The sequence below is a fragment of the Vicugna pacos genome, chromosome 1, assembly GCF_048564905.1.
Source record: "Vicugna pacos chromosome 1, VicPac4, whole genome shotgun sequence".
Lineage (NCBI taxonomy): Eukaryota > Metazoa > Chordata > Mammalia > Artiodactyla > Camelidae > Vicugna > Vicugna pacos.
This window is the reverse complement of record NC_132987.1, coordinates 121179809-121207229: the sequence shown is the minus strand read 5'-3', so window position 1 is coordinate 121207229 and position 27421 is coordinate 121179809. Positions and strand designations below refer to the sequence as shown.

General features: G+C 53.8%; 2 protein-coding genes across 8 annotated transcripts in view; both read left to right on the top strand.

The window, feature by feature from the left end:
- Positions 1–10907, top strand: part of C2CD2 (C2 calcium dependent domain containing 2) — a 50327-nt gene extending 39420 nt beyond the window's left edge. For both annotated transcript variants that reach the window (XM_072969620.1, XM_072969613.1), the window contains 3 exons: positions 279–406; positions 2086–2407; positions 10551–10907. In XM_072969620.1, coding sequence (XP_072825721.1) covers positions 279–406; positions 2086–2407; positions 10551–10771 — 671 coding nt within the window. In that variant the 3' untranslated portion in view covers positions 10772–10907. The remainder of the gene's footprint in view (positions 1–278; positions 407–2085; positions 2408–10550) is intronic.
- PRDM15 (PR/SET domain 15) overlaps positions 2276–27421 on the top strand; it is a 67890-nt gene continuing 42744 nt past the window's right edge. For 2 of the 6 annotated variants that reach the window (XR_012076600.1, XM_072969597.1), the window contains exons 1-2: positions 10923–11686; positions 19718–19918. Coding sequence is in view for 4 of the 6 variants with exons in the window: in XM_072969597.1 (XP_072825698.1) it covers positions 11558–11686; positions 19718–19918 (330 nt within the window). In the remaining 2 variants the exon portion in view is untranslated. Of the gene's footprint in view, positions 2408–10922; positions 11687–19717; positions 19919–27421 lie in introns of those variants that run through there. The other 4 variants (XM_072969555.1, XM_072969567.1, XM_072969560.1 and 1 more) reach the window with 4 other exon arrangements.

Below are 27421 nucleotides of genomic sequence, written 5' to 3'. Positions count from 1 at the left end.
AGCCTGTGGCCACCGCTGGCCCCAGCCCATCACCTGTCCTGCTCAAGCTTTCCTCTGAACCCAGCCCCGTGCACTTTTCCATATGGTCAGTGGCTGCTTCCCCAATTCCGAGGCAGCATGGACTAATTGTGACAGACCAGCCGCCCAGAAAACTCCAACTATCCAGCTCTCCGGTCCTTTACAGAAAGTATTTGCCAACCTCTCCTCAAGGACCATATCTGTTACCCCAGATGTCCCTGTCAAAGTTTCAGGCTTTGCTAATGTGCCCTCTCTCGCAGAGCTCCTGGTGCTGACCGGCACGGACCCCGTGGCCGAAGTCGCCATCCGACAGCTCAGCGAGTCTTCAAAGCTAAAGCTCAAATCTCCACGGAAAAAGAGCACGCTCATCATCTCCGGGGTCTCCAAGGTGAGCCCCTCGTGTCGGGGCCCGAGCTCTCCACCAGCTCCAGAAACGTCAGGTTGCCTTCCTCACCAAGGAGGGGTTCTTTGTGGTGTTTACGCAGCTTATCCTGTCAGTGAAGGAAACTGGAAAGTCTCTGACCGGGGATGCTTTGGTGGTTGAGAGGTTACTGAATCATTTGAAGAAAAATGATTGAAACAGAAAGGCCGACATGATGTCAGCTCCCCTTTGGGGGCAGCACCTCAGCCCCCATCAGCACCCCGTCACAGGGAGACTTCACTTTACACACTACACATCTCCAAACCATTTCCTTTTTTTTTTGCAATGAGTGTTTATGCCTTTTTGCCATCAGAGAAATGAAGCTTGTTTTAAAACACATCCCAACCCCCCATTTCTCCGTTCTCCTGCTCTGTGACGTTTGTCCAGAGCAGATGACGGCTGGTAGGCCACCCCTGGGGGACGCCAGGCAGGCCAGGCTGCAGGAGCGGCCAGCCCCTCAGGGAATGGCCCCATGTCAGTCCCGTACTGCTCTTTAACATTGCAGAATGAACGAGGAGAAAGTGAACAGTGGGGGACAGCTGGGAGATGTGGTCGTTGAGAGGGGATGAGGAAGAAGGTGGATTTTTGGACACAGGGTGGGTTGATACCATGAAGGCATGAGAGGGTCGGATCGGAGGGCACCGTGAAAATGGACCCCTCAGCTGCTGGGAGAGGGCCTAGAACAGGTCCTGGGAGGTGCGAAAGGTCAGTCACCCATGTTACCATGGTACCATGCCATGGAGGGGTCCAGGTGCTTTGAACAGCATCACCAGGTGATGCCACTGGGTTTCCAGCATGCACTTCCAAAGGCAGCCAGCAGGGGGCGATGGTGTCTCTGGAAGCCCCTGGCCCAAAGATTGGGTTTTCTTCAGGATGAATAAATGAGTGAAATGAGAACAAGGCTCCTCTAGGCTTTCTCTAAGGTTTTATTTTAGAATCACTGGGATCTCAGCATCTAATGTATCTGACTGATTGTAGTCGTCTTTTTTACTGATGCTCTAATAGTCCCAAATTGAGTCTGGGCACTTCTGACTCGAGTCAGAAAAGGGTGGTTGTCCGCTGTCACTGAGAGACTCTCGTGTGCACCTGCCACACAGATCCAGACAAGCAGCCCAGCCCCCCAGCGAGTCCCCTGTGTCCCCACAGCCCCTCTCCCACCCCAGCCCCGTAGGTCAGTTTAGCACCTGCAAGTGTTTTGCACGTGAATGTAGGGCTTAGGCTGAAGTGCGTCCTGATCCATTCTGCCTGCGAGAAACACAGAAACGCTGTGGGGACAAAGGTTAAAGGGCAAATCGGGTCTGGGGCTCCGGAGCTCCCTTCTCTGCCCCGTGTGCTCTCCTGTGCTTAGAAGGATGCCCTGCCCACACACGCGTCCAGCCACCCGGCTGCCGGGGGACGGGCCTTAACTGCTTCCTCAGCACCTTCCAGCCTGCGAACTCGGGCGGCCCTCTGCCGTGGGAGACCTGCTCACTGGGTGTCAGCCCGCGTCTCCTTAGCTGCCCCTTGGCCGCTTGGGCGTCTGGCTGACACTGCAGTGGCCAGTCGGGTGTTTGGATGGGATGGTAATGCTTTCCCCCACCCGCCGCTCCTTTCGAGTATCTGTGTGATCTTCCCTCACCCTCACTTCTCCTCTCGCCCCTGGACAGACCTCGCTATCTCAGGACAGCGACGCCTCCCTGATGCTGGACTACGCGGCCTCCATGCACAGTGCCCACCAGAAGGACGGCCCGGACAGTCTGGGGGCGGAGGTGGCCCCTGCCCCGCCTGAGGAGGAGGAGGGGGCCTCGGCCGGGGCCCTGCCGGCCCTGGAGCCTCAGGAGAGTGAACTGGACTCCTGGGACTTGGAGAAGGAGCCCCAGGCCGGGGCGTGGGGCGGCCGGGCCCCGCCCGACCCCGAGGGGGACGAGCTGTCGGAGAGCTCCCTGAGTGTGTCAGAGCTGGAGCCGGGCGCCACCAAGAAGCATAAAGGTACAGCCCTCCCCTCCCCCACCCGTCCCCACGCCCCTCCACCCCACGGCTCTGCCCTTCTGCTGGTGTCCAAGCTAAACCAGTTCCTGCCCTCTGCTTCCTTCCCCGTCTCCTCCACAAAGGCATCCCACCCTCAGCCCCACGCCCACGAAAACACCTGCACTGAACATTTGAGCCCATTTAGAGCGCGGAGGCGGGGGTGGAGGCCCTATTCAGAACCCTCCCGAGGGTGAGTGGCTGAGTCACCTCTCTGCCTTTGGAGGGGCAGTTTGTGTTCATGGCTGGAGGCGCTCCTTACCCTGTCTGGGCCCCGCCCCCGCAAGCAGGACTATCCAGAGCGTTGAGAGGGGTCACCAAGAGCTGGGCAGAGACTGGGGTTCCCTCAGCTGCTGAGACGGGCACCCCTACTCCTGTGTGCCTCTCTGAGTCTTTCCTCTAACTGAAACCAAGCCAGACCTCCCAACTCGAGCCTCACAGGGGCCACAGGGAGAGGGGCTCCCTAGAAAACTACCCGGTTCCCTGCTCCGTGTGCGGCGAAGAGGTGATCGTTGCGGGAGGACGGGGGTGTTTCCCACGAGCACCAAGTCAGTGCTCAGCATCCGTAAACGTCGTCCGTGCGGGCAGTTTTACCCAGACGGCGCTCTGGCACAACGGTGACCTGAAGGTGTTTACCAGGGGAACGCGGCCCGGAGGCTGGGGGCCAGTGCTGGCCGTGAGCCTGCAGGACTCGCCAAGCCTCGGCTTTCTCCTCCAGAAACGGGGACATGCCCACCCGTGTGTGCCCACCTCCCAGAAAACCCCATCAGCCAGGCAGTACCAGGAGGTCCCAGTGCAGAGGACAGGGCAGGGGGAGCTGGGGCAGGCGTCAGAGCTGAGCCTGGGGGCGCGGCTCCTCGCTGGGTCCCGACTCCCCGAGAGCATAAGTGTTAGGAACCTCGGCCACTTGGGGTCTGGATCCTGAGGGGGCTGTCCTGCCTCCTGCTCCTTTGCTCTTGGTGCCGCAGACCAGGGGTTCCTTCTTGGGTGACTGTGCCCCCTCCCCGGGGGACACTGGCAGCATCTGGAGAGGGTTTGGGCTATCTCAGCTGGGAGTTGGAGGCACTGCTGGCATCAGGCGGGTAGAGGCCAGGGTGCTGCTCCCCAACTCGCAGGGCACAGGGCGGCCCCGTGCACAGCACCACGTGGCCGACGGGTCCGTGGCACCATGCTGGAGAGCCTGGCTGCAGGGGCCTGCCTCCCGCCTCGCCTACCTCCCACCTGTTGGCTTCCCGCCTCTCCCCCAGGAACCCCCCTTCGTGGAAGCAGAAGGGACAGATGGGGGAGGAGTCGGAGTTAGAAGAGGGAGGAGGGGGCGGATTCTCAGACGTGATTTCTGGACCCTGGGATGAAGATGGAGTCTGTCTCCTGCTACCTGGGCTGGGGCCTGGTCCCGGGGGCACGTCAGGGTAATGGAGGGCAGTTTGTGAAGCTGTGACCAGATCCTTGGCGCACATGATGGGAAAGGCGGTCTGGCTGCTGCTTCTCACCCCTGGCCTGGCCTTTGTCTTGGGGCCAGAACAGCCCACGGGGGCTTCCTGCATCTGAGGAAGGCAGGTGGGCACTGTGACAAGTAGGAACAGGGGTCTTGTGGGGCGCCCTTTCCTCTCCATTCTGTCACCTCCTCCTGCTGGACCAGCTGTCCGTCCCTTCTGTTCACAGAACCCGCCTCTCCCTCCTGCCACCTCTGTTCATTCTGAAAGGCAGAGCCTCGCTGACCCAGGCCCATCCCGAGACCACTGTTCCTCCGTCCCCTCCCTCCCTCCTGCTTCTCCTTCCAGGGTTTTCCCTTGGGTCTCCATCCTTGCTGTGTGCTGGCCATCCTGCTCCTTCCCTGCGATGACACCCTCAAACAGGTGGGGACCTCGGTGCCAGCAGGTGTGCCTCGTTCCCCACCTGGAGGCCTGGCTGTGGGACCGGGCGGGGGTGCTGAGCGCTGCACAGATCTGGGATTTTTTAAACAGACACACTTGGCAGCATTTAAAAAACTGCTTTTCTTCCAGTGTTTTCTGAGAGGTATGTGCTCAGCATCTCTATGAGCTGTTGTCAGAACCTCAGATGATTTTGCAGTTGGGGTGCCAAAGAGTTTTCCTTTTCCACCCAAAAATTTCCAAAACCGGTGATTCAGGGGGCAGCTCTGTGGAGTTTCTTCTCACTTTTAAGGTCAAGCCAGTTTTCTGGCATAAGAACCACCTGTATCTCCTGATGTAGGAAGGAGCTGGCAGTAGGTTTCCAAGTCTGCTTGCCTGCTTACAATTCTCCTGGATTTTCTCTGGTCGGAAATGTACGTGTTGTGAGGATGCAGGAAATGCAGCCCCAAGTCTGGGTCTATTTTCAGCTTCACGGAGTGTCGACGTGGTTGCACAGCAACATGCGTGCACTTAACCTGCCCCAGCTCGACACTCACAAGTGCCAAAGATGGTCCGTTTCATGTTCTGTGTGTTTTTACTACCAGGAGGAACAAAAATATTGGTGGAGCCATTGGAAAATATTAAAAAGTAAAGAGAAAAAAAAAACTATGCCAAGCGCCCTGCACAGGAACGTCATATGTGGTGTAATGTGAATGCTTCAGACTCTGACCGTCTTGCATTCTGATTTTGCTCTTGCAAACTTTTCTTTTCACCTCTCCCTTCTCTCCACCTCCTGCGCATCCCCTTTAACCTAAGAGGATCGCTATGCCAGCCAGAATTAATTGCCTACACAGTAAGTTATTTTTGTCTTATATATGTTTTTAAATTAAGTATAGCCTTGCTATGAGAAAAGCCCGTCTCCTAACCGAGCCAGAAGTTAACTCCCCCTCCCCTCCCCGCCTTTTTCCTCGTGTCCCTCCTGCTTCCAGTCTGACCCTCCCAGGATGCTGATTTGCCCGTTTTCCTCCTTCAAAGCTCCCTGGTCAGGTAGCACGTTACCTACATCGCGGCCGGTCCGGGGAAGGTGTCCCTCTGTTCCCTGATGCGACGAAACAGCCTCACCATCAAGTACATACAGACCAGCTCCTTTCAGTGTCCTCAGTTCTAAAAAAGCCATCACTTCTGTGAACGGGCCATCTGTGGTTCCACTTGAAATCTGAAGCTGTTCTGGGGCAGCAAACTGCAGTTTATAAGGTTGCCTTTGGCCACTGTTTCCCTCTGTATCAGATTTTAAGGCACAATCTTCGATGTGCGAGTTATGTCTGTTAGACCCTGTGGAGACCAGTGGGCATGCATTTGGGGCTATTTGCAACATGAAGGCTGTACTTTAGTTATTTTTAATCCCTTCACATATTGTTTATACTTCATCCTTGTGACTTTCTTTTTTCAATCTTGCTAGAACCAAGGAGAGATTTTTTTTCTCTTCCCCGTCCTGTCTAAGATTTTGGGGTTTTTTTTTTGCCTCAGATGGCACATAACCTGTTGCCAGATTTTACCTTCAGGAATCTTTAAGGAGGCGAGTGAGATCTGAGTCTTGCTTCTTGCCTGTCGGTGTGGGTGATGTGGCCTGGAAAAAAGGAGGTGAGCTTACAGAATCCAGGCGGCCCCAGCTCCCCTCACCCCACTGAGGTGAATTTCCCCATCAGCAAAGGGTGACAGATCCCGTGCACCCAGAGGCAAGGGCGACATACCAAACTATTAGTTATTGTCTCGGTCGGGGTTCTCCAGAGGAACAGAACCAACAGGTTTTCGAGTTCGAGGAACTGGACCACGCAGTCATCGGGGCCGCAAGGCTGAGATCTGTGGGCCAGGCCAGCAGGCCAGGGGTGAACCAATCAGGAGCTGATGGTGTGGTCTTGAGGCAGAATTTCTTCTCCGGGAACCTTCGTTTTGGTCCTTCAGGCATTCAGTTGATTGGATGAAACCCACCACGTTATCCAGGGTCATCTCCTTTTGTCCAGGCCACCTGATGGTTGATGTTAACCTCGTCGACCACGTGCCTTCCAGCAGCACTCAGATTAGCGCTGGCTGGAGTCGCCAGGTGCACTGGGCAGACTGGTACCGTCTCCGTTAGCCCAGGTCGCCCCCTGTGGTATCACCTCCCAGCAGATGAGAGGTGTGCTCGCCCGTCTGAGCTGCGACCCCGCACCCACTGTGGCCTGGCCGCATCGGCGTCCACCGAGCACACCTGTGCTGTGTCCTCCCAGCGTCATTTACCCCAAAGGTCACGGTGATTTAGTGGCCAAGTTACAACAGACATTAACATTTTCATTTAGAAATGAAGACGGCGTAACCTCTGTTAATGCTGGTCATTCCTCATGTTTGATGAGTGAAACTGTGGGCCCTGGAGATGGGCTCACATCGCTAGAATGTCCTGTCCTGCCCGCACTGCCCACGGGCCTCTTGAGAAAGTCGCATCATTCTGGAAAGCCTGTCTGAGGCCCTGCCTGAGTGCTGGGCTCTGCTCTGCGATCCCTCTGACAGCAGTGTCCACCCTGCCTTCCGGAGGCCTCTCTAGTGGCCGCCCACGGACGGGACCTCCAGACCCCCACCCCTTCCAGCTCAGACACCATCCTTAGCAGCACTGAAGACCAGGAGTGACAGCCCAGCTTTGCAACGTGGGCCCCCGTCGGTAGGACAGAACACATCGCGTCTCCGAGTCTCTGCTTCCTCACTTGGCAGCGAGGGATGAGGTCACCCTCAGAGGTCGTCCAGACGTAAGCAGGGCTTGGGCCTCTAATTTGCAAACCTCCATCCCTCCCCTCACGTGACTCTTCTCTGTCCAAGAGCCGATGTCCCCCAGAAGCCTTGACAAGTCGTGTCAAGTTAGGGGAGCGCAGGCCTGCTGAGTCATGCAGATGACTTCGGGACGATTTGCACCTGGGTACACGTGGCGTCACCCTGTCCCAGCATCAACGCTGAACAGGCAGAGCCGACCCCGCCGCACGCCTGTTCCAGAGGGCGTGAGTGAGGACGAAGAACAGAGAGACCCCGCTGCGGGCCTGTAGGGGCAGCGCACGTCTGCAGGCATGCAGCTGGCTGGAGCAGGGATGCTCCGGGAGCAGGCGGGCCTTGGACGTGGGCGAAGCCACCAGCAGCCATTTAAACGATATGGCAAATGGTCTCCCTGCTCTGCCAGCTCCGTTCCCGGGTGGGAAGTCCTTGATGTTTTAACTTCCTGGGGCAAGAATTTGAAGTTTAGGCATCTAAAGCACAACGTCATTTAAACAACCTAAAGCGATGGCTTGGATGCGTGCAGAGTCCCTTTGTGAAGAGGTCTGAGCGCAGCCACCCCCGGCCTGGCCCCACGTTCTGGCTTCTCTCTCAGTCCGGTGCAGAGCTGGACTTCCTGGCAGCAGGCGCTGTGCCCGCAGGGCGGGCTGCCTCGTCCCCCACCCCCCATCCCACGCAGCACCCCTGAGACATCTAAACGTGGAGGGCATCACAAAACCAAGTGAAGGGAAGTGAACGTGCTGCCAACTTTCTGCTCTCCGGTCTGGTCCCAGGGCTGACGTCTGTGTCCTTAGCAACGAGGTCCCGCGCTCCAGGCGCTGATGGCGTCTGACCTGACCCCGGCAGTGGTTTCCAGCTGCACTAGAGGGACCTGGGATCCCCTAGAAGGTGCTGATGTCAGGGTGTGTCCCCAGAGCCCATCACATCAGATTCTACAGGGCTGGGCCCAGGCGCCTGCACTTTTAAAGGGCTGCTGCCCGCCTCCAGCGTGTCTTGGAGCTGAGAACACCACTCTGCTTTGAGTCCCCTGCCCTGATCTTCCTCATGGCATCCAGGGTCCAAGGATAAACAGGAGGACGTGGCCGGCGCTTCAGGACCCTCATCTGAAGTCATACCTCCCCTCCCCCTTCTGGATTCCTGGGGTGGCCATAACCACAGACGGGGTGGTTGAAACGACAGAGTTCTTCTCTCTCAGTTCCGGAGGCCGGGCATCTAAGATCAAGGCCTGGGCAGGGCTGGCTCATCCTGAGGCTGAGTGGGAGAATCTGCCCTAGGCTCTCCCCCAGCTTCTGGGGGTTAACCATCTTTGGGGTTCCTTGGCTTCTAGAAGCGTCACCCCGATCTCTGCCATCATCTTCTCAGGGCGTCTCCCTGTGCCTGTCTGTTCAGATGTCCCCTTTTCACAAGGACACCAGTCACACTGGACTGGGCTTGTTCCAATGACCTCACTGTAACTTCATCGCCTCTGTAATAACCACATCTCTAAATAAAGTCACATCCTGAGGCCCCCGACATAGGACTTTGGGAGGGACATGACCCAACCTGTAACACCGACCCTGCTCACGCTGCAGACCCTGGCTCCAGACCCCGCCTGAAGCTCAGCGCAGGGACGTGAAGTGGGCTGTGCAGGTGGCGGCTTCCCCGAGAGATCCTCACTGCCCGGCCTCCACGTCCCTAGCTGTGCAGCTGGCCCGAGGCTGGACTGGTCTGTTCCCCTGCCCACGCTCCCTCCCCCTGGGGAGATCGGGGTGGGGCGTGGGGTTGGAGAGTCCATGTTAACCGAGTGGATCCCCCAGACCTTCCTTCCTCCCCTCTGCTCCGATGTGACAGCCCCACACTTAGGTGCTGGTTGGGAGCTCCAAGCTCAACCTAAAGCACATACCTGTGGGTCAGAAATGCCTCCCAGTTTCCCCCAACCTGAGGTTCTGGTCGGGCTGGGAGGCCCCAGGGCATTTGATAAGCTGAGTGCTTCACCAGTGGGCATCACTGCATCCGCCCCACCAGCCAGACTCTACAGTCCTGCCCTGTTGGTGATGGTCCGTGCTGTAACACACCCCTAACTGGTGATTCCTTTGGGATACACTGCACCTTACAGGGATGGGAACAGCCCTGGGAATGCAGTCTATCAGGCCTGTGACAGGAGCAAAGCCAGCGACCCTTCTGTACTCACCCTCCTGTTCCGTTCCCTTCCTTGCCGCCCTGAAACCCCCTGCACACTGCCTCCCGACTGTAGATAATCGTAAAAAATGTCCCGAGTCTTCGTGATAGGTTGATTGTGTCCATAGAGAAAAGGAGAAAAAAGTCTTTTCGGCAGCCTTGACCGAATTAAGTTGGGCCCATTCCTCGGAGCTGTTGAGTCTCTGAGTTCTGCTGCTTCACCGGGCAGGCTGGTCAGGGGAACTCCTCCCCGAGGCCAGGTCCAGGAAGTGGCCTCTTAAATTCCCCGGCGATGAGTGGCAATCACGCGAAGGTCCAGGGAGGCGCGGGGTCAGATTCCACATTGTCCGAGCATTTCACGGAGAGCAAGGCGATGCCCTGCAGCCTCCCGTCTGAATAAGCCTGGATGGCTATCTGTGTGTGTCGTGCTATCACAGTATCTGTTGGATCTGTGTTATGAAAAGAATAAATTGCCGAATTCGCTCTAAAGCTCCTTTTTCTGACGGTCAGGCCTGTCTTCTTTCAAAGTCATCACCTTCAGGGAAATGATAATGGATTTCACAGCCCGGCTGGAAAGGCCTCTGGGCCTTGCCGGGCCTTGTCAATAGCACGTTAAGCTAATGTGTGAAGTGTCAGCAGGTGAGTGGGTTCTGGCCGCTGCTGCGTGGGCTTGCGTTTGACCTTGGAACCGTTGCTGTTGAAATTATTGCCTCTGCTGAGTTGCTTCTATTCCACGTCCCACCGCTGGGCGTCATACACAGACAGGTCAGAGCAGCAGACGGAGCGGAGGCTCTGTAGGTCCACAGTGATCGAGTGAAAGACATTTCCTGTGACTCAGCCTGATGTACGTTGGATCTGGAGTCAGAGAGCTCTTACCCCCCAGGAGAATAAGTGTAATTTAACTTCCCCAAGAAAGTGGACGCCACTGTTCTCAGAGCCCTTCATCTGGCTTTAGTGGCGTGAGCACCCTTTCTGGGGCGCACGGCACCCCTGTCCTTTATGCCCATCTAAATGAAGGGGAGTGGGTAGGCCGGGGGACACCAGGAAGTCCGGATCTGAGTGCCTGCCCTGAGAATGGACCCCAAGGACAGTGCACCTCACTGCTCCCACGTTCGCGTTTTAAGCTTCTCTCTGTGCCTTGGAAGCCTGAGTGCTGTGCACACACCAGACTCCAGCTGTCTTTGTGGTGCCAGCAGTAAGGGCTCACCTTCCTCATTAGAGTCGTCCGCGCTGCCTTCTTTCTTCCCCCGGGCTCGTCGCCCGGCGTCCCTCGCCCAGCACCCCGACCCTGTGCCTTGCTCTTGCAGGAGGGATTTTTAGGAAAGGCGCCAAGCTGTTCTTCCGCCGGCGGCACCAGCAGAAGGACCCCGGCCTGAGCCAGTCACACAACGACCTCGTGTTCCTGCAGCCGCCGGAGGGGGCGCGGAGGAAGGGGGCGACCCTCGCCCGGATCCTGAACAAGAAGCTGCTGTCCAGGCACAGGGGCCAGGGCACTGTGAACAGCGTCCCCGTGGACCCCTGCCCGTAGCCCCCTGCACCGCCAATGCTGCAGACGCGCACCCACCGGAACCACCTGCCGGGACCCCGCAGGAGGGCCAGCCAGCTGTCAGACGGCCGCCAGCTCTAGCTGGGTTTTTTCCAACAATTTCATCTTTTAAAGGGGAAAAAAAAATCTGAGTCTCCAGCCAGGAGATCTCTCCCAGAAAGAACTGACAAAGCCGTTTGCCACCAGAAGCCACAAGACCCAGCGGCTCCACCGCGCGGGCTATGCTCACGTGTGAGGGTGGAAGTTAAACGCGAGAGGCGTATTTACAGGGGGACCCACAAAACTCCCTCTGGTGGACTGTGGACGGGCAGGGCGGGGGCCCTGACCTCCGCCCTTTGTGCTCTAACAGGTGTCATTTTAGGTCCGTGCCTGGATCGCGTCACAATGAGGAGGCTCCCTCTGTGCTGTCACTGTGAACAGAATGGATGGTCAGCTCTCCGAACGGGCTGCTCAGAATAAAAAGTGCAGCCCGCCTGCGAGTACTGAGTACTGAGAGGTGGGACAGAGGCAGGACTTTTGGGAAACAGAAGTTGCTGTAGGAACGGAAACACTCAGACAAATGTAGGAAGACATTTGCCTTTGATATTAGCCATATAACTTGAAAAATTATGCAAATACTAAATATATCCTATGCATATTATGCTGAACACTTTTCTAAGTTTACTTTGAGCCTATTTGCAAGTGGGAGATGTATTAATTCTTATGTGGTTTTTACATTTTTCTCTACAGCATCAAAAGCTCTAATAATAGCAACAGAGCCCTCAACACATGGACGTCCTCATGCCGCCGGCGTCCTCGCTAACGAGAGCCGGGAGCCTGTTGGAGGAAGTTAGGGGCAGAGAGCGACAGCTCGTAGGATCTGCTACCCACACGTGCACGGTGTTTCTTTTGTCCGAGGTGGGTTTGCCAAATGTTGCCAATAGCTGAAACAAAGTACTTTCAGGGCAAGAGAGGAAATGATTTCATGTCTCAGGTGTGAGTCTTAGGAATGGAAGTTTAGTAACAAATGAGCCAAACGTGCATCAGAGTCTTTTTATGAGCGGGTCGGAATCTGCTGTGGACAGTGTGCTTAACACAGCTTGGGATGCTCTTGCTTTGACTGCCAGTGGACAAAAACGGTAAGCTTGACACAGGATTTTAATACCCCCGTGTGTCTTCCAAACCACTTTCCTCATCAGTGCGCCTTTCCGCCAGGTTTCATTCACAATTCTCACATCATCCATTCCTTCTGGAAGAGCCACTTTTAGGGGACGTGCTTATTAAACAACACTTGTCATCAGGGTGAAAGGTGTTAAGTAAGATTCATTTTCCTCCAATAAGATTTAAAGTCTACTAGGAAAATGTGGCTTCCGTCACGGGTGTGAAATTGAGAGCGTCCCTTCCTCCGGGTGCTTTTGTTAATCCTTAAGCAGATATTTCGGGGTAATCGAGCTGTGGGGGAACGAAAACCTTTGTAAAAACCAAAATTACAGAATTTCGTCTTTTCCTCTTTTCTTTTTTTTGAGGAAGAGATTAGAAAACTACATTAAGAATTTTATTTTTGAATACATTCTTAAAAATTCTTAGGTGTCCCAAGAATTATCAAGTGACTGTAAAATGACTTTTTCACCATATTTTGCTTTTAAAGGTTATATTTCAATTGTAATCATTGTAAACTAGCACCCGGCCGTCCAAACTATCGTGTGTTACCACTGAGTCAGCCCCCACGGGCCAGCAGTCCCTGCTGGGCTTGTGGAACCAGCGGGTTTATTCATGTTCTGTTTGACTTGACGGATCATTGTTCTCTCTCCTGGTCAGCAGAGCCGTGACATTCCAGGATTGATTCTAGTTTAATTCGAATTTCAGGTACTGATTAGAGGGTTTTAATGCAGGTTTTTGTTCATTTGATTTTGAAATTCAGCTGGATTCCATTTATTCGAGTGTGAAGATGTTGGGGATTTAGATTCAACTTTCTCGCTCTAAAAAATGTCTTAGCCATTCCCACTCCTGTTTGACTCCATGAGCGTCCAGTCCACTGTTTAACACCTTCCTCAAGAGCTCTGCTCTCAGGCCCCTCGTGACTGGAAATCTCTCTGGGGCCCTGGGACGGTGTCGGGGGGCCTGCGTCCGCCCGGTGTGTGAGGAGCACGGGGATTAACACGAGGGAGAGTGTCGCCGGGGAGACCTTCGGGTCCGCCGGGTGTACTTGGGGAAGCCGGCACATCTGAGTGGATCCCGAAGCTCACCCCCAGGACGCACAGACACAGCCACAGTCAGTGGCCTTTCCGGAAGTGACGGAGGTCACTAACGGAGCAGGAGATACGACAAGCAAACAGAAAAGCAGGGCCAGGAGAGCACCGTGACAACGTGGGCTGCACCGCTGCTGCGAACGGTTCCTTCCCGAGCTGTGGACCCAGGTTTGCTTTTTTAAGTGGTGTAGGGTATTTATGTTACAGTGAGTGTCGCCAAGGCCGAACGTCAGTTAGGATGGCACACCGAATTCAAAACGTGCTAATTTGTGAGTCGCCTTATTCCCTTACCTTTTGCACACGCCGGAGTGGTTTGAGGGCTTTTGGTTTTGGTCTTCATGAAATTTTCGCAGAGCGGTGTTTTAAAAGCTATTTCTCCTGAACACTAATATTAACGTGTGTCTGGATGTCTGGAACCAGCTGCTCACGCTGGGGTTAACGAGCTGGCAGCACTCTGGTTCGTATAAGGACGCGCCTGTGTTCTCTGTGGAGGAATGAAATGGACCTTTAAGTGTGTGTGTTTTCACGGCATTAACAGAAGTACCCGTCTCGCCATCATGCCGGGTGAAACCTGCTGTGAGGAGGAAGGTTTAGACCCAGCACTGTTTAAATCCAGGTCTCAAGCTGAAGGTCAAAAGCAGCACTGGATTCCCAAAGATGGCTCCCCGGCCCATCACCACCAGCCAGTCACAAGCTGGGCGCCTGCCTAGATTTCTGATTGGTTTTACTGGCCACATCTCTAGAAGCTGCAAGTTTTTCTTCTTGAGCAGAAAGGGAGAGATGAACTTACGCGGCTGCCACAAAATTCCAATGTTTCCTGATTTATAATCTCACCATTCTTGGTCTTGAAACCTCAAAGCATGAGTTGGTGGACGCTGGAAGTCAGAACATTTAACGCTACCAGATGGAGGACGGGTCTCAGCACTGGCCTGGACCCTGACAGCAGACCCTGCCTCCACCCCCTCAAACCCACCAAGGTGTGATGACCAAAGCCAGCGGCACGGAGACACCAACACCGCTAAGTCCTGCACAGCAAACTCAGGTTACAGCTCTCTGGTTCCTGTTTTTGGCATTCCTACTTTGGTGTGAGGAGGCAGTCGAGGTAACATGACCTCGCCCCGTTCACCGTTCACTCACCTCCCAGCTAGCCAGCGACGTGCCATTTATAATTTAGGCTTATGGGTTTTTTCCCCCAATATCATATCAAAGCTACATATTTTTAAAGAAAATAAAAGGCGGTCCAGGTATGTGGAGAGGTTTGACCTGATGACCAGTGTCGTGATGCATGTACAAAACGACTGTATCCTGGGCAGCGCGGTCCACAGCCCGCGTCGACCCTGTGCGGCTGGGTTCGTTCGGAGATGTGGCTGGAACACGAGTGGTCTTTGAAGGAAATAAAGGTGCACACAGAACACTAGACACCGAGTTGTTCTTGCCGAGTCCTGTGCTGTCCCCGCAGCCCGGTAGCCTCTTTGAGGGTCCCAGAACCGGCGTCTTTCATCAGGCGCCTTGGCGGTCACTGCTTGTGGCCGCCACGGTCAGCGGGCATAACGGAAGAGCCCTTCTGCTGACGTTCTTACAGGATCTTTCAGTTACTCAGCACCTGTTTGAGGCCTGGGGGTAAAATCACGTGCTAGAAAGCCAAGGTGTCCAGTGAGCTTCCGGGTCCTGGTGAGTTGTAGCCGCTATGAGCCATGGGCTGCTTGCCCTGGGTGCCCCAGCGGCCGTGTGACCCTGTGTGACCTCCAGGAACCTTCTGAGGAGTGCTGTCCCCTCGTGAGTGAAGCCTTCATCCCTCCATCACCTCGTTGTCATCACCCCGCCCCTGTGGTCACCCGAGGGTCGGTGCAGTGTGAGGTCAGAGGGGCGGATGCTGGGCAGGGTCCCAGGAGGGCTGGGGTGTCTTGTGCCAGCCCCGCAGGCCTCGCGTCTCTTTTTTGGTGATCAGTTTCCTTCAGTTTCATCCCCCCTGCTCTGCCCAGGTGCCCAGCACTTAGAGATCAGGGCCCTGGCCCCCAGCCCTTCTCTCAGAGGTCCCAACCATGCCCATCCTTTAGGAGGTGGAGTGGTCACTTGGGAGCCACATCTGATGCACACTCTGCATTTCCAAGGAAGAGTCTCCCCGTGGAGAGCCCCAGCATTAGTAGGGCTTGGATTCCAGAGTCTGCTCTGGACGTGGACGGTGGCCATGGCACGGCATCTTGGTTGGGATTAAGGTGTCCCGGGGCCTGGGCTGGAACTGCTGCTTCCTGTGTGACCGGTGGTCCACTCTGTGCTGACGCTCCAGGAGGAGTGTGGATGGACTTGCTGGATGGCCGGCTTCCCTAACCTGACCTCCTGCCGGCCACTTGTAGGTGCGTGCCGTGTTCGTGCCAGTCCCATTTACACAGCCCAAGCCACCTTGGTCATTCTGGAATGCGCCCCCCTTGTCTCCAGCACACACCCCTCCCCATTCTCATGATCTAACCAAACACAAGCCCTGCCTTCTCCATGAGGCGCCTGGCCACCAAGGATGCCCAGGGCGCTTCCATCAGCACCCTGCAGTCCCTATCACTTGGCCCCTCTCACTCTCTCGTAGACTTGTACCCTGGTAAGAATGTAAGTGCCCATACCCCCTGGGTTCAGGGTGATGCCCGCTTAGAGCAGTGATGGGCATCAGCTGGAAGCTTTATATAAATAAGCTCGTCCGGGAAGTCTGCTTACACCCATCCTGCCCCACTCATCGGGCCCAGGGTCAGAGCTAGACCTGGAGGGTGTGCACAGGACAAAAAACATGCTGTTCTTGACCTCATTCTCCCCCTGCAAATACAAGGCACTGTGCGTGTATGTCAATAAGCAGTTCATAAAAAAGAAAGGCAGCTGGCTCACCACGGAGGACTGGACACCAGGATGGATGGGCTAGCGCAGCGCCTGCCCTCAGGGAAGGCTGCAGGCCAGACCCTCTTCCCACGGAGACTCTCTCACCTCTCCCACAGCTCACCTCCGCCCTGTGTCAGGGCCTGCAAACTGCCAAGCCGTGCCCTGCCTGTGCCAGGCATTCAAAACTGCTGACTACACTGATGTCACCAGCATTTGCAGTCAAGTTGGGTACTTGCTCAGGCTTTGGGCTACTTGGTGTTTTAGAGAACTACTGGGAGAGAAAGACTAGCGCTCACAGTGATGATAATTAACCCTAACTGAGCACTTACAGGGTGCCAGGAATTTTTCAAAGTGTTTGACACGTATTGACTCCTACACTCTTTGAGTGATGATCCGTTTCAGTTTTACGGGTCAGGAAACTGAGGCACAAGGGGGTTAAGTAAACTTGCCCAAGTTCACAAAGCTGCTAAGTGGCAGAACCAGAATCTGAGCGCAGGCGGTCTGGCTGGAGAATCCCTGCTCGTGACCACGAGTCTCTACCTCGTGTCAAACGGAGAGACAGAGGACTGTGGCCTCATATAGACTTTCCTGAACTTTAACGCGCTGTTACAGGTGAGAATGATGGAACGCGCTACTTTGCTCATAGCAGGAATTAGGTTATTTGCTGATTCTGTCCCTCTTTATCTGGATGGGCAAGAATTAAGCCAGACTGAAAGCAAGAGCTACACGTGGTGTAGAGGGGCATCTTAGGATGTGTGCATCCATGATGTCCCCTGACAAAGGAGGTTTGTATTTAAATTAACAACAAACCAGAGCTGATGAGACACATTAGTTGGAAAGCCCACGTGTAAGGCAGGCCAGTGACAGGCTGAGAGCATCACCCCCAGCGTGGCGCCACAGGGCAGGGTGACTACATCTTAGTGCCACAGCTAGTCTGTTTGGGAAGGAAAATCCACTAACACTGAACTCTGAAGCTCTTCTGTTTAAAATCCTCTCAGTAAATTTTTCAAAATTTCAAGCCTACAGAATAACCTACATACCTTCACCTAGATTCACTAGTTTCACTACATTTGCTCTATCCAATCATCTTTCGATCAATCAATTGTAGTTTGAAGACTTCATGTTTCCCCTAAATTCCTCAGAAGGCATTTTTCTAAGAACCTAGGCATCCTCATTATTATAATTCAATGCAATTATCATGCTTAGGAAATTTGACATTAATGCAACACTATTATCTAGCTTCACAGTCCATATTCACATTTCTCCAACTGCCTCAGTAACATCCTTTATGGATGGTTTTTCTGCCTGGGATTCAGGGAATTCCTGCTGCATTTGCTCCCAATGAGAATTTGGCACTTTCAGCAACTCTGAGCGACACAACTTTTTTAACTTTAGATTTTGGATATAAATCTGCCTTAAAAGGAATTATTTCCAGCCCTCATAGCGGAAAAATTCTGAACACACTCAGAACTCTTTTGAAGATGCAATGGCATTTGGGAACATGGACCCCAGCCCTGTGCTGTGCGCATTGCCATGAGAAATGGCTTAGGTGGGTTGAGGTCTTGCCTGCTTTGTTCTTCACTCTTGCTCTGACCTATCACTTTTCCTGTAAATGACCTGCTTTCGTGCACAAGTGCCAGTACCTATTTGGTGTGCAGAGACCAGAGAACTAGCCATCTGGGCGTGAGAATTGCAAGTGATGTCACTAGAGGGCTGTGTAGGTGGAGAGGGGGTGCAAGTTGGCCATTGTGGTCAGTTTGGGGCTCCTGGGAGTTGGCGTGCATTTGGGCAAAGACCTGAATGGTGGGGAGATGGTGGTGGGGAACCTGGGACTGTGTTCCAAGATCTTGAGAACAGAAGGCCGGAGGGAGGCTGGGATTTCACAGCTGGGCAGGGCACAAGCAGGGTGCAGGTGAGGTGATCAACAAGGTGTGGGAGGCCACAGTTCAGACCTACCTGTGAGTGCCCTGGGAAGCCACTGCAGGATGTCCCGGGACAGGGTTGGGTGGGAAGATGAGCCCAGCAGCGCATCGCGCTCGGCGGGCTCTCTCCTGCTCCCTGTGGACCTGCTCTTCCAGTGGGTACTTAAGACCAACCTCACATGCAAACCAGTTCACACAAGTGAGTCTGGCTGTGGGACAGATTCCTACAGGTGGGGCTCCTGCACCAAAGGCTATGTGCACCTTGAATTTCTATGGATATTAACAAATGGCCAGGGCGGAGGCTGTTCATCAATTCTCCCACTTGGAAAGGATGAGACTGCTTGTTTCTCTACAGTCTCTTCACAGTCATGCTATTAAACTTTAAAAGTCTTTACTAATGTAATAGGTAACAATTATATCACCATAATTTTTCTTTCTCTTATTACAGTATAGTTGACTAGCATCTCACATGCTTAAGAGCCACTGTATTTTCTCTTCTGTGAACGGTCTGTAGACTGTTCATTTTTCAGTTATTTATCTTTTTCTTATTGATTCTTGAGAGCTTTACACATATGAGGGGGACGAATCCTTTCTAATATCAATTTCAAATCATTTCCTCCATTTCATCTCCTCTCTGACTTTATTAATGAAGGCTTTTGCCAGGCAAAAATGAACAAGACAGCTTACATCTCTGAATGTGACAGCACAGAACTAGATAAATGATCCATCTAGCCCCCTCTATTTCTAATACCCTGTGGTCTCTTGTCCACTGAAAGGTAGGAGTCAAGTGCCCACCCAAGCCCCCGAATTTGGGAGGTGGGAGGAGGCAGAAACACTCAGTGCCAGGGAGCGGTCTGGCCTCAATTTCGCACCCCAGGTTGACGTCCCAACTTTCCACAGGGCAGTGTCGGGTAGCGGTTAAGGCGGGGATTCTGGAACTCACTCCCTCTGGACTTAAATGCCTGGTCTCCACTTCCCAGCGAACTGCCGGCCTTCCTCTACTTCAGGGGGCTTGCGGGTGGGGGCGGGAGAGGGAGGGAGGCAAAGCAAGCGCTTCTAAGCAAACCAAGCGCTTCTAAGCGTTTATTAAGTGGACAGAAAGATGACTGCAGCAGCCCGTGGGCTAAATTCACAAATCATTATGATTAGGCAGCAAATCTTAGACCCATTTTAAAGAAAAATTCGACTCCCTCTCCCACCTAACTCTCTAAAAGGAAATTAAGGCTTGACGTGGCCATCAGAAAAAAGGTACGGGGTGGGGGGAGGGCACCCGTGCGAGCTGCCAGCGCTTTGCTGTCGTGGGTCGCGGGATGGGGCTGCGCCACCGAGGAAGGGGCTGCACGTGGGCACCGGACGCCCCTTCCAGCCCCGGGGAAAAGGACAGCCGGAAGCCGGCCCGCTTCTCCCGGCCGATCCGGATCCACGCGACCCGCTCACCCCGTCCACGCCTCGCTACTGCCCTGTGCATCCCCTCGCGCCCTGCCACTGCCCTGTCTATGCCACTCCCGCTCCCCCCGTGCACGGGCTCCGCAGTCCCACTCCCCCTTCCGCCGCATCCGCTCCTGCTCCAACCGTCTGTGCACCTTCTCCGTCCATACGACCCGCGCCCTGCTGCTCTCCGGTCCATGCCTTCCGCTCCCCTGTCCACGCCGCCCTCCCGCCCGCTCCCGGTCCGCGCTACCCGCTTCCCCGTCCCCCCTCCACATCGCCCATTTCCCCGTCCACTCCCACCGCTCCTCCGCTCTCTCGTCCACACCGCGGGCTTCCCCGTCCAGGCTGCCGCTCCGGGTCCAGCCGCCCTCTCGCCCGCTCCCCGTCCACACCGCCCGCTTCCGCGTCCACGCCGCCCTCTCGCCCGCTCCCGGACCGTGCGGTCCGCTCCACCGTTCCCCCTCCACATCGCCCGTTTCCCCGTCCAGGCCGTCCGCTTCCCGGCCCAAGCCGCCGGCTCCGCGTCCACGCCGCCCTCTAGCCGGCTCCCGCGTCCACGCCGCCCGCAGAGAACTACAACTCCCACAATGCCCCGCCGCCGCCCCGCGGCTTCCGGTGCTGCGCAGTTTCCGGAGCGGATCGCAACCCGGAGTCCGGATCCGATCCCGCTCTGCACATTCCAAAGGCAGGTAAAGCCCGGGCCCCGCGCCCGCCGCCCGCCCCCGCGCGCGCCGCCCCGGCCCGGCCCGGCCCGCCGCCCCCGCGCGCGCCCGCCCGGCCCGCCGCCCCCGGCCCCGCCCGCCCCGCCGCCCGCCCCGGTCCAGCCGCCATGCCGCCTGTTCTTTGTTACATTTGCCGGCTGCGGGCACCGTGGGCGATCGGAGTCAAAACCCGGCTGGATTTCCCGGAGCCGCTCCGGGATCGCCCTGCGCGCCGTCCGCCCGCCCGCCCGCCGCGGGCCTCGCCGCCGGCCCCGCCGCGGACCCCTCCGCCCACCCGGCCGGCCAGCTCGGGGCGCGGGGCCTCGGGCCGCGCTCGCCCGTGGGCGCGGCGCGGGGGGCTCCTCCGCCCCCGGCCCCCGGCCCGCGGTCCCGCCCCCGGGCGCCCTCGTCGCCGACGGTCCCTCGTGATGTCACGCTCCCCGTCCTGGGCCCAGCCCCCAGGGGCGCGCGGGGAGGCTCCCCGGACCCCGGGCTCCTGCGGTTAGAAAAACAGATGCCTGGATTCAGGCGATGGAGCTGCCCAGGCCCCCCAAGAGCACCCTCGGCCCCGTTTGTGTAAACCCTTGGGTGGCAGAGGCGAGGTAGTGAAATCCAGGGACAGGTGACATGTGCCCGCTCTCGGGGTGGGTGGCTGTGCTAGGAAGGGGCGCCCCCCCCCCCCCGCCGGGCGCGGACAGGTGGACAAGCTGGCCATGTGGCCTCTGGCGAGAGGGACAGGTATTCGCGGTAAGGGTCAGTTTGAGAAGACAAAAGTGGAAATGCATTCTGGAGATACCCACCTCTTAATAGTTCTATAGTTATTGTGTGTTTATTCAGCTCTTAATGTAGTAGGTTAGGTTTTTTTCCACAAAAGCTCAGAAATTGCCTCCTCCCCATCAAGGATAGATTAAAATGGTAGAAACAAGTGTGTATCAGAGACTCAATGACCCATGTACGTATTTAAAGCTGCCAACCCACAAAAACCACTTTTGCTTAAGACACTCTCATAAAATCTGGACTCACCAGATATATTTGGAGAACCAACTTGATTCCTGGAGGTATTTTTAAGGATGGAAAGTAAATGAGCAACTGGTTTTGTGACAGGTCTTAGAAGGCAACAGTGATAACTGCCTGCAGAGCGCCGCGAAGTAGACACTTTGTATTTATAAGTGAGCCTCCCCCCACCCCTACCTGGCACGCACACACCAACACAGTATTTTGTTTCAGACCTGAACGTTTTCACACTTTCCACATTTTCACTGCTCCACTCTGCTCTGGGTTTCCTTAGCATCACTGCTCTATGGTGAATGGTTAGGAAATAGAACTATAGTTTGAATTTTGAAAGGGAAAAACAGTAAAATGTATCCTTTATAGAGTTTTTTTCTCCTGATATCCTTGATTCATATTTTTGCAGAAGAGTTGCCAACAAAGACTACAATAATAGATCCCATTTTGTAAGCAGGAGGAGGAGTTATTTTTTCCAGGAGACCAATATGTAAATTCAAAAATCACCCCCAATTGCAAGGCTAATAGCTTTTCTGGGAATAATTATGTCTGAGAAAGACCTCCGCTAGCCTAGGCTATACCTATCAACCATCATTCTTTTGATATTGTCGTCTGTGTGGAAGGCCAAGAGAAAAACACTCCTCCCATTTAGCAGATTTAAGGGAGACTGAAGGCAACTGTTTCTTGCACATGTGACTTCAGAGGCCGAGCTCCTGAGCAATGACTCACGCACTTTCTCAGCCTGCCTTTCACAGCTGTGATGTGTGATGAACGCTATCCAGCCCCTCTCACAGGGCTCATTAGCGTGTGTGTGTTCACTGGCCATCCGTTCAACAGATACATAATCAGTGTGCAGCTACCAGTTGCTGGGTGTTGCAGCGAAGAGAGAAGGCCCTGCCTGGTGGACCGAATGTTCCAGAGGGAGGGAGGGAGGGAGCTGGGCAGTGTTAGAGCCTGGAGAAGAAGGCAGGAAGGATGGCAGATGGAGGAGGGCAGGGGAGGGCACACTTGGGCAGCTGGGACTAGAAAGGTCTGTCTGAGCAGGGGGCATTTGAATGGAGACCAGTGCTGTGAGGCCCTCAGTGGAGATCTGGGGTGAGGGTGTCACGGGGAGACAGAAGGCAAGTGCAAAGGACCTGGGGTGGTAACACGCTTTGGGCAGCTGAGTTGGCGAAGTGCAGGAGGGCAGCACGGGCTGTACTCTATTCAGAGTTTATCCTGAGAGCCAAGCAGACACCACGGGGTCTTTGGGCAGGGGTGGAGCAGGATCTGTGTCCTTTTAGAGAGAACTCTGTGGCTGCCATGTGGAGAGTCCAGGCCCAACAAGATTCCCCTCAAAACTAGGTGGAGGCAGAAAGGGAAATGAGGAGGCAGGCCTTGCTGCTGGTTTGGTTGGAGAGTTGGCAGGGGTCACCGGGAGGTGTGGATAACAGGTGTGCAGGTTGGGGAGTGGTCGGGGGAATCAAGGCTGCATGTACCTGTGTCATCTTCGAACTGCCCCTTGGGGTGGGAGGAACCCTTGCCCAGGGCCCAGGGTCCTGGTCCTCATCTTCCTTAAGTTCTCCGGTCCTAAGGAAGGGTCCCTCTCACTATTCAGAAGGCAACCCCTATTCCCAGTCTCAGTGTGGGCTGTGGGATGCTCTGGGTCCCCACGAATGTGTGGGTATCAGGAGTGACTCCACAGGGCATGAGAGACCCTAGGCACGTGGTCGTGGGTAAGCGGTTGCTGTGACAAAGCTCTTCTGTTCCAGTTCCTTGTCACTGGAGCAAGGTTTCCTGCACGCGCATAAAAACAAAGAACAGGAATAGAGTTGAATGGGATTCCATGAGATGTGGACGGACTGGGGGGAAAAGTCCTGTTCACCTGCTCAGACACAGCTTCCCAGTCAGGTGACCCTTACCAGTGCGCGCAGTGTTTCCGTGTTGACCAGTGGCGGCCCACTTATTGGACGGATAACTCAGTCCAGAAGAAATGAGCACAAACTTACGGTCTCAGGAAACCAAGACTGATTTCATCCATGTGCATAATTATAGTGTGGTCAGTAGTCACTTCAGGCACAAATACATCACGTTGAGTTTAACATCTGTAGTGGTGGGGGCCAGGGAGGCGGCGCTGGGGACAGCAGTGCTGTGAGCCTCCTGTCGAGGAAGAGCTTGTCCGTGTGCCTTGTGACTGGGTGGCAGGGACATCACACTGCAGGGCTTTGATTCCCATAGACATATTTAGAAGAGCCACGTAATAGTTTTATTTTAAGCAGTTAATATTTGTAATATGCTTGCAGCTGTTTAAAGTAAAGGTGAGCAGTTGAAAACTTTTTTGTCTGTTTTCATGAGCGAGCTCTGTTGGAGGCTGGTGGGAATAATCTGGGCGTGTAACTCTGCAGCAGAGGGAGGGGTGTACTAAGGAGGGTGCAGGGGTGGGGCCCCCTGTGGGGTCGGGAAGTGGGCGCAGCGTGCCCATGTACCGTGTGACAGGCGTGGCCGAGAGGCCTTCAGAGACGAGGGGCCATTTGGCTTAGACTTTAAAGGAGTTTGACAGATGGACGTAGGAAGCTTCTGCAAGAAGAAGCAAGAGGAAGGGTCCGTGGAGGCTGGGAAGCTGGTCGTGGGTAAGTTGGGGTGGAGAGGAACCCTGGGCTGTAATGGGGTGGGGGCCACTCAGGGCCGTGGCAGGGGCCCCGTTGAGGCCTCTCGTCCTAAGAAAATCTGAAGAAGCCCGACTCTGCATCCTCCCCTGGAGTCTCCCAGAGCCTGTGGGGTCATATTTCTGCAAACGTACAGAAAATTGAAGCTTAGGCTTCTCAGAGGCGACACCTTTCTTTACCTGAGAGATGCTGTTGGCTGGGCTTGGCTTGTGTTTGGCAGTAAGCACCATCTGCTTCTCCAGCTGGAGCATCAGTGTCCTGAGGGGGCCATCAGAAAGCCCTCAACAAGCTGGCCTTCCTCCGTGGTGCGGCTGGAGGCAGACTCGTCGTAAGTGTTTCAAGTCGAGTGTCCTTAAGTCACGATCGTGCGAGGGGCCTGCACGGGGTAATGTGGAGGACCGCTCCTCCCCAGTGGCTCCCAGGGAGGAGGGACCCTGCCTGCTGGACAAGGAGTCTGTCTTTGGGAAGGAGTGCTGCCAGTGTTTTTGAACTCAAGGCCTTTGGTCTTTTGTAAGTTTAAAAAGTATATATGCTAATTGGTTATAGTAAGTTTGCCTTTTATTGTGACCAAAACTGTAAATGCAATCTTGGTCCCATTTTAGTGAGGAGGTTTACAAAATCCCTGCTCCGACCAGGCCGCTTCGGTTCTGTCCATTGATCCCGCCCCCACCACCTCCTCAGTCCCCCGGGGTCCCTTTCTCCCGCACATCTGACCCCTCTGGACTTTCTTCTCTGCAGCTTCTGCTGCCACCCACTGTGCTCCCACTCTTATGCTGCGAATGTGTGGAGATCTTCTCACCACCAAAGCTCCCAGGGTGCCTAGTTTTAAAATACCCTGTCTGTCTTACAAGGGCCCAGGAGTCGGGCCTTACCACCTCCCCTCTTTTGTGTTAAGCAAAAAGGTGACTGCCCGTCAGAGTTCTTATCAGCCTGAGCAGGTCGATGCCAGCTCAGTTTCCATTTTTAAGACAGCAGAGTGCAGACCTCTCTCTCACCCTCTCTGCTCAGAAATCCTCTTAAAGAATCAGATGCGAAAAATCAGAAAAATCGATGTTGTCTGGTGAAACTAAGAGGCTTAGAAAGAGGAACCGAGAAATTATGAAAGAAATAGCACAAGAAGATCTGAGGCCCAGAGGGCAGGAGTGCCGGGCTGAAGAGGCCAGTCCGTGCTGAGCATCAAGGCTGGCTGAGCCTTCAGGTCACTGGAGCTGCAACCGTGGGTCTAAGAGATCCGGGGGCTGGGGCATCTCAAACAAAAGGTTTGCCTGCTAGGAAGTCACCAGACTCCTCAGTGGGGACACTGGAACCTGAAGGACGATGGAGTCCCACTTTCTACAGGAAACTCACCGTGTCCTAGGCAAGGCTGCTGTCGTGTGAGATTGAAATAATGACATTTGCAGACACTGCAAGTCCTCTCCAAGGATTTACCTCCCAGGCACCATTCTAGGAAACTCCTAATGATGAACGTCAGAATTGTGCCTATGCAGGATGGAAGGGGGCTCAGAGTAGATAGTCCAGCCCTCATTTTGTGCAGACAAGGAAACCAAGGCCCACGGAGGGGAAGTAACTCACTGGAGGTCGTCTCTGCCAGTCACCGGCGGCTGGGCCCTGGCATCCGTCCTCTCCCAGCAGGACCTGACCCTTCCCTCCTTCTGACGCACCCAGAGTCTGCTCAGGACCACGAGTCTCTAGCACGCTGATCAGTGTGTGCAGATAAATTCAGGAACTGCTGGTCTAAACACATTTCAGTAGATTCTTATTGCGGGACTTCTCAGGGCCTTTAAAGTGCATTGTGTATCAAGACTCCAGAATGAGAATCTGAGATGTTTCACAAATTTATTGGCCATGAAATCCCTCCTCCTCCTCCACAGAGCATCTTTCAGGACTGTTTGCAGCTCATGTCTGAAAATTGCTCTCACTTGTTTGCTTTTACCCTTTCGTCATTTTTCCTCTTAATGTTTTCAATATCATCATGAGGGTACGTGCCCAGTGGGAAAATGTCCCTCTTGCTTAAAAACAATTCCCTGAGCCCCTGGACTGGGACTGGCTCCTGAGCCCTTGAGATGTGGCAGAGCCGAATGAAAATCAGCTGTAAGTATAAAATACACACAGATATGTAAGACTTAGTGTGAAAAAAATCATTAATTTTTTTAATACTATGTGTGAAATGATAATATTTTGAATATGTTCTATTGAATAAAATGTCACCGAAATTACATATGTGGATCCCAGTAGGATTTTTTTTTGTGGATATAGGCAAGATTGTTCTGAAAGCAAAGGAACGGGAACAGCTAAAACAGATTTGGAAAAGAAGACGGTGGGAGGAACCACTCTACCCAATTTTAAGACTTATTACCAAGCAAAGGGAATCAAGACTGTATTGACTGATCCCCACCAGCGTAGTGCTGGAGGAGGGTGGGCACAGAGATGAGTGGAACAGGAGGGAGGACCCAGAAACAGACCCACACAAACAGGGCCAGCCGGTTTTTGACGATGGAGCGGACGCAACTCAATAGTGCTGATGCAGCCGGACGTCTGGAGCGAAAAAATGAACCTGGACCCCAGCCTCATGTCTTAAACAAAAATTAACTCAAATTGGATAGTAGACTGAAATGTAAAAGGTAAAACTCTGAAGACTTTTCTAAGAAACACAGGAGGAAGTCCTCAGGGGCAGGGCTGGTGCAGACCTTAGATCTGACCCCAAAGGCACAGTCCATCAAAAGAAAGATCAGTATGTTGGATTTTGTCAAAATTAAAAACCTGTGTTCTATAAAGCACCGCATGAAGACGATGAAGACAAGCTAGAGGCAGGGGCGACGTGTGTCCCGCCGTCCTGCGCATGCGTAGTGGCGTCTCCTTGTGGCTTTGCCTGGCGTTTCCCTGACGGCAAATGATGTTGGACATCTTTTCATGTGCGTATCTGCCATTCTGGTGTTTTCTTTGTTGACATGTCTATTCATGTCTTTTGCCCACTTTCTAATTGGATTGTTTGCATTTTTACTGTTGAAGTTTTGCAAAAAAAATTTTATTGAAGTGTAGTTGATTTTCAGTGTTAGTTTCAGGTGTATAGTGAAGTGATTCAGTTATACGCACATACGTATTTTCTTTTCAGATTCCCTTTCATTATGTTGTTACAAGAAAATGATTATAGTTTCCTGTGCTATACAGTAGGTCCTTGTTGTTTATCTATTTTATACACAGTAATGTGTGTCTGTTAATCCCCAACTCCTAATTTACCCCTCCCCACCCTTTCCCCTTTGGTAACCATAGTTTGTTTTCTATACCTATGAGTTGGTTTTTGGTTTATAAATAGAATTTGTATCTTTTTTTAGATTCCACATATAAGTGATATCATATGATATTTGTCTTTCTCTGTGTGACTTCACTCAGTATGATCATCTCTAGGTCCATCCATGTTGCTGCAAGTGGCATTGTTTCATTCTTTTTTTAATAGCTATTTACTGTTGAGTTTTGAGAGCTCTTTGCATATTCTAGATATGGATTCGTGGTTTGCAAAAAATGTCTCCTGGTCTTTACTTTATTCATCCTCTTCACAACATCTTTTGCAGAGCAAAACTTTTCAATTTTGGTCAAGTCCCATTGATCAATTTGCGTCTAATAAACTATGCTTTTGGTGACAACTATAAAAACTGGCTAGCCCTAGATCTCAAAGATTTTCTATTTTTTAAAACACTTTTTTTCTGTTTTCTGTTTTAAGTCTGTAATTCGTTATGAGTTAATCTTGTATAAGATGTGAGGTCGTAGGTCACAGTTCTTTTATTTTTTTTGCCTCAGGATGTCCAGTTTTTCCAGCACCGTTTGTTGAAAAGACCGTCCTTCC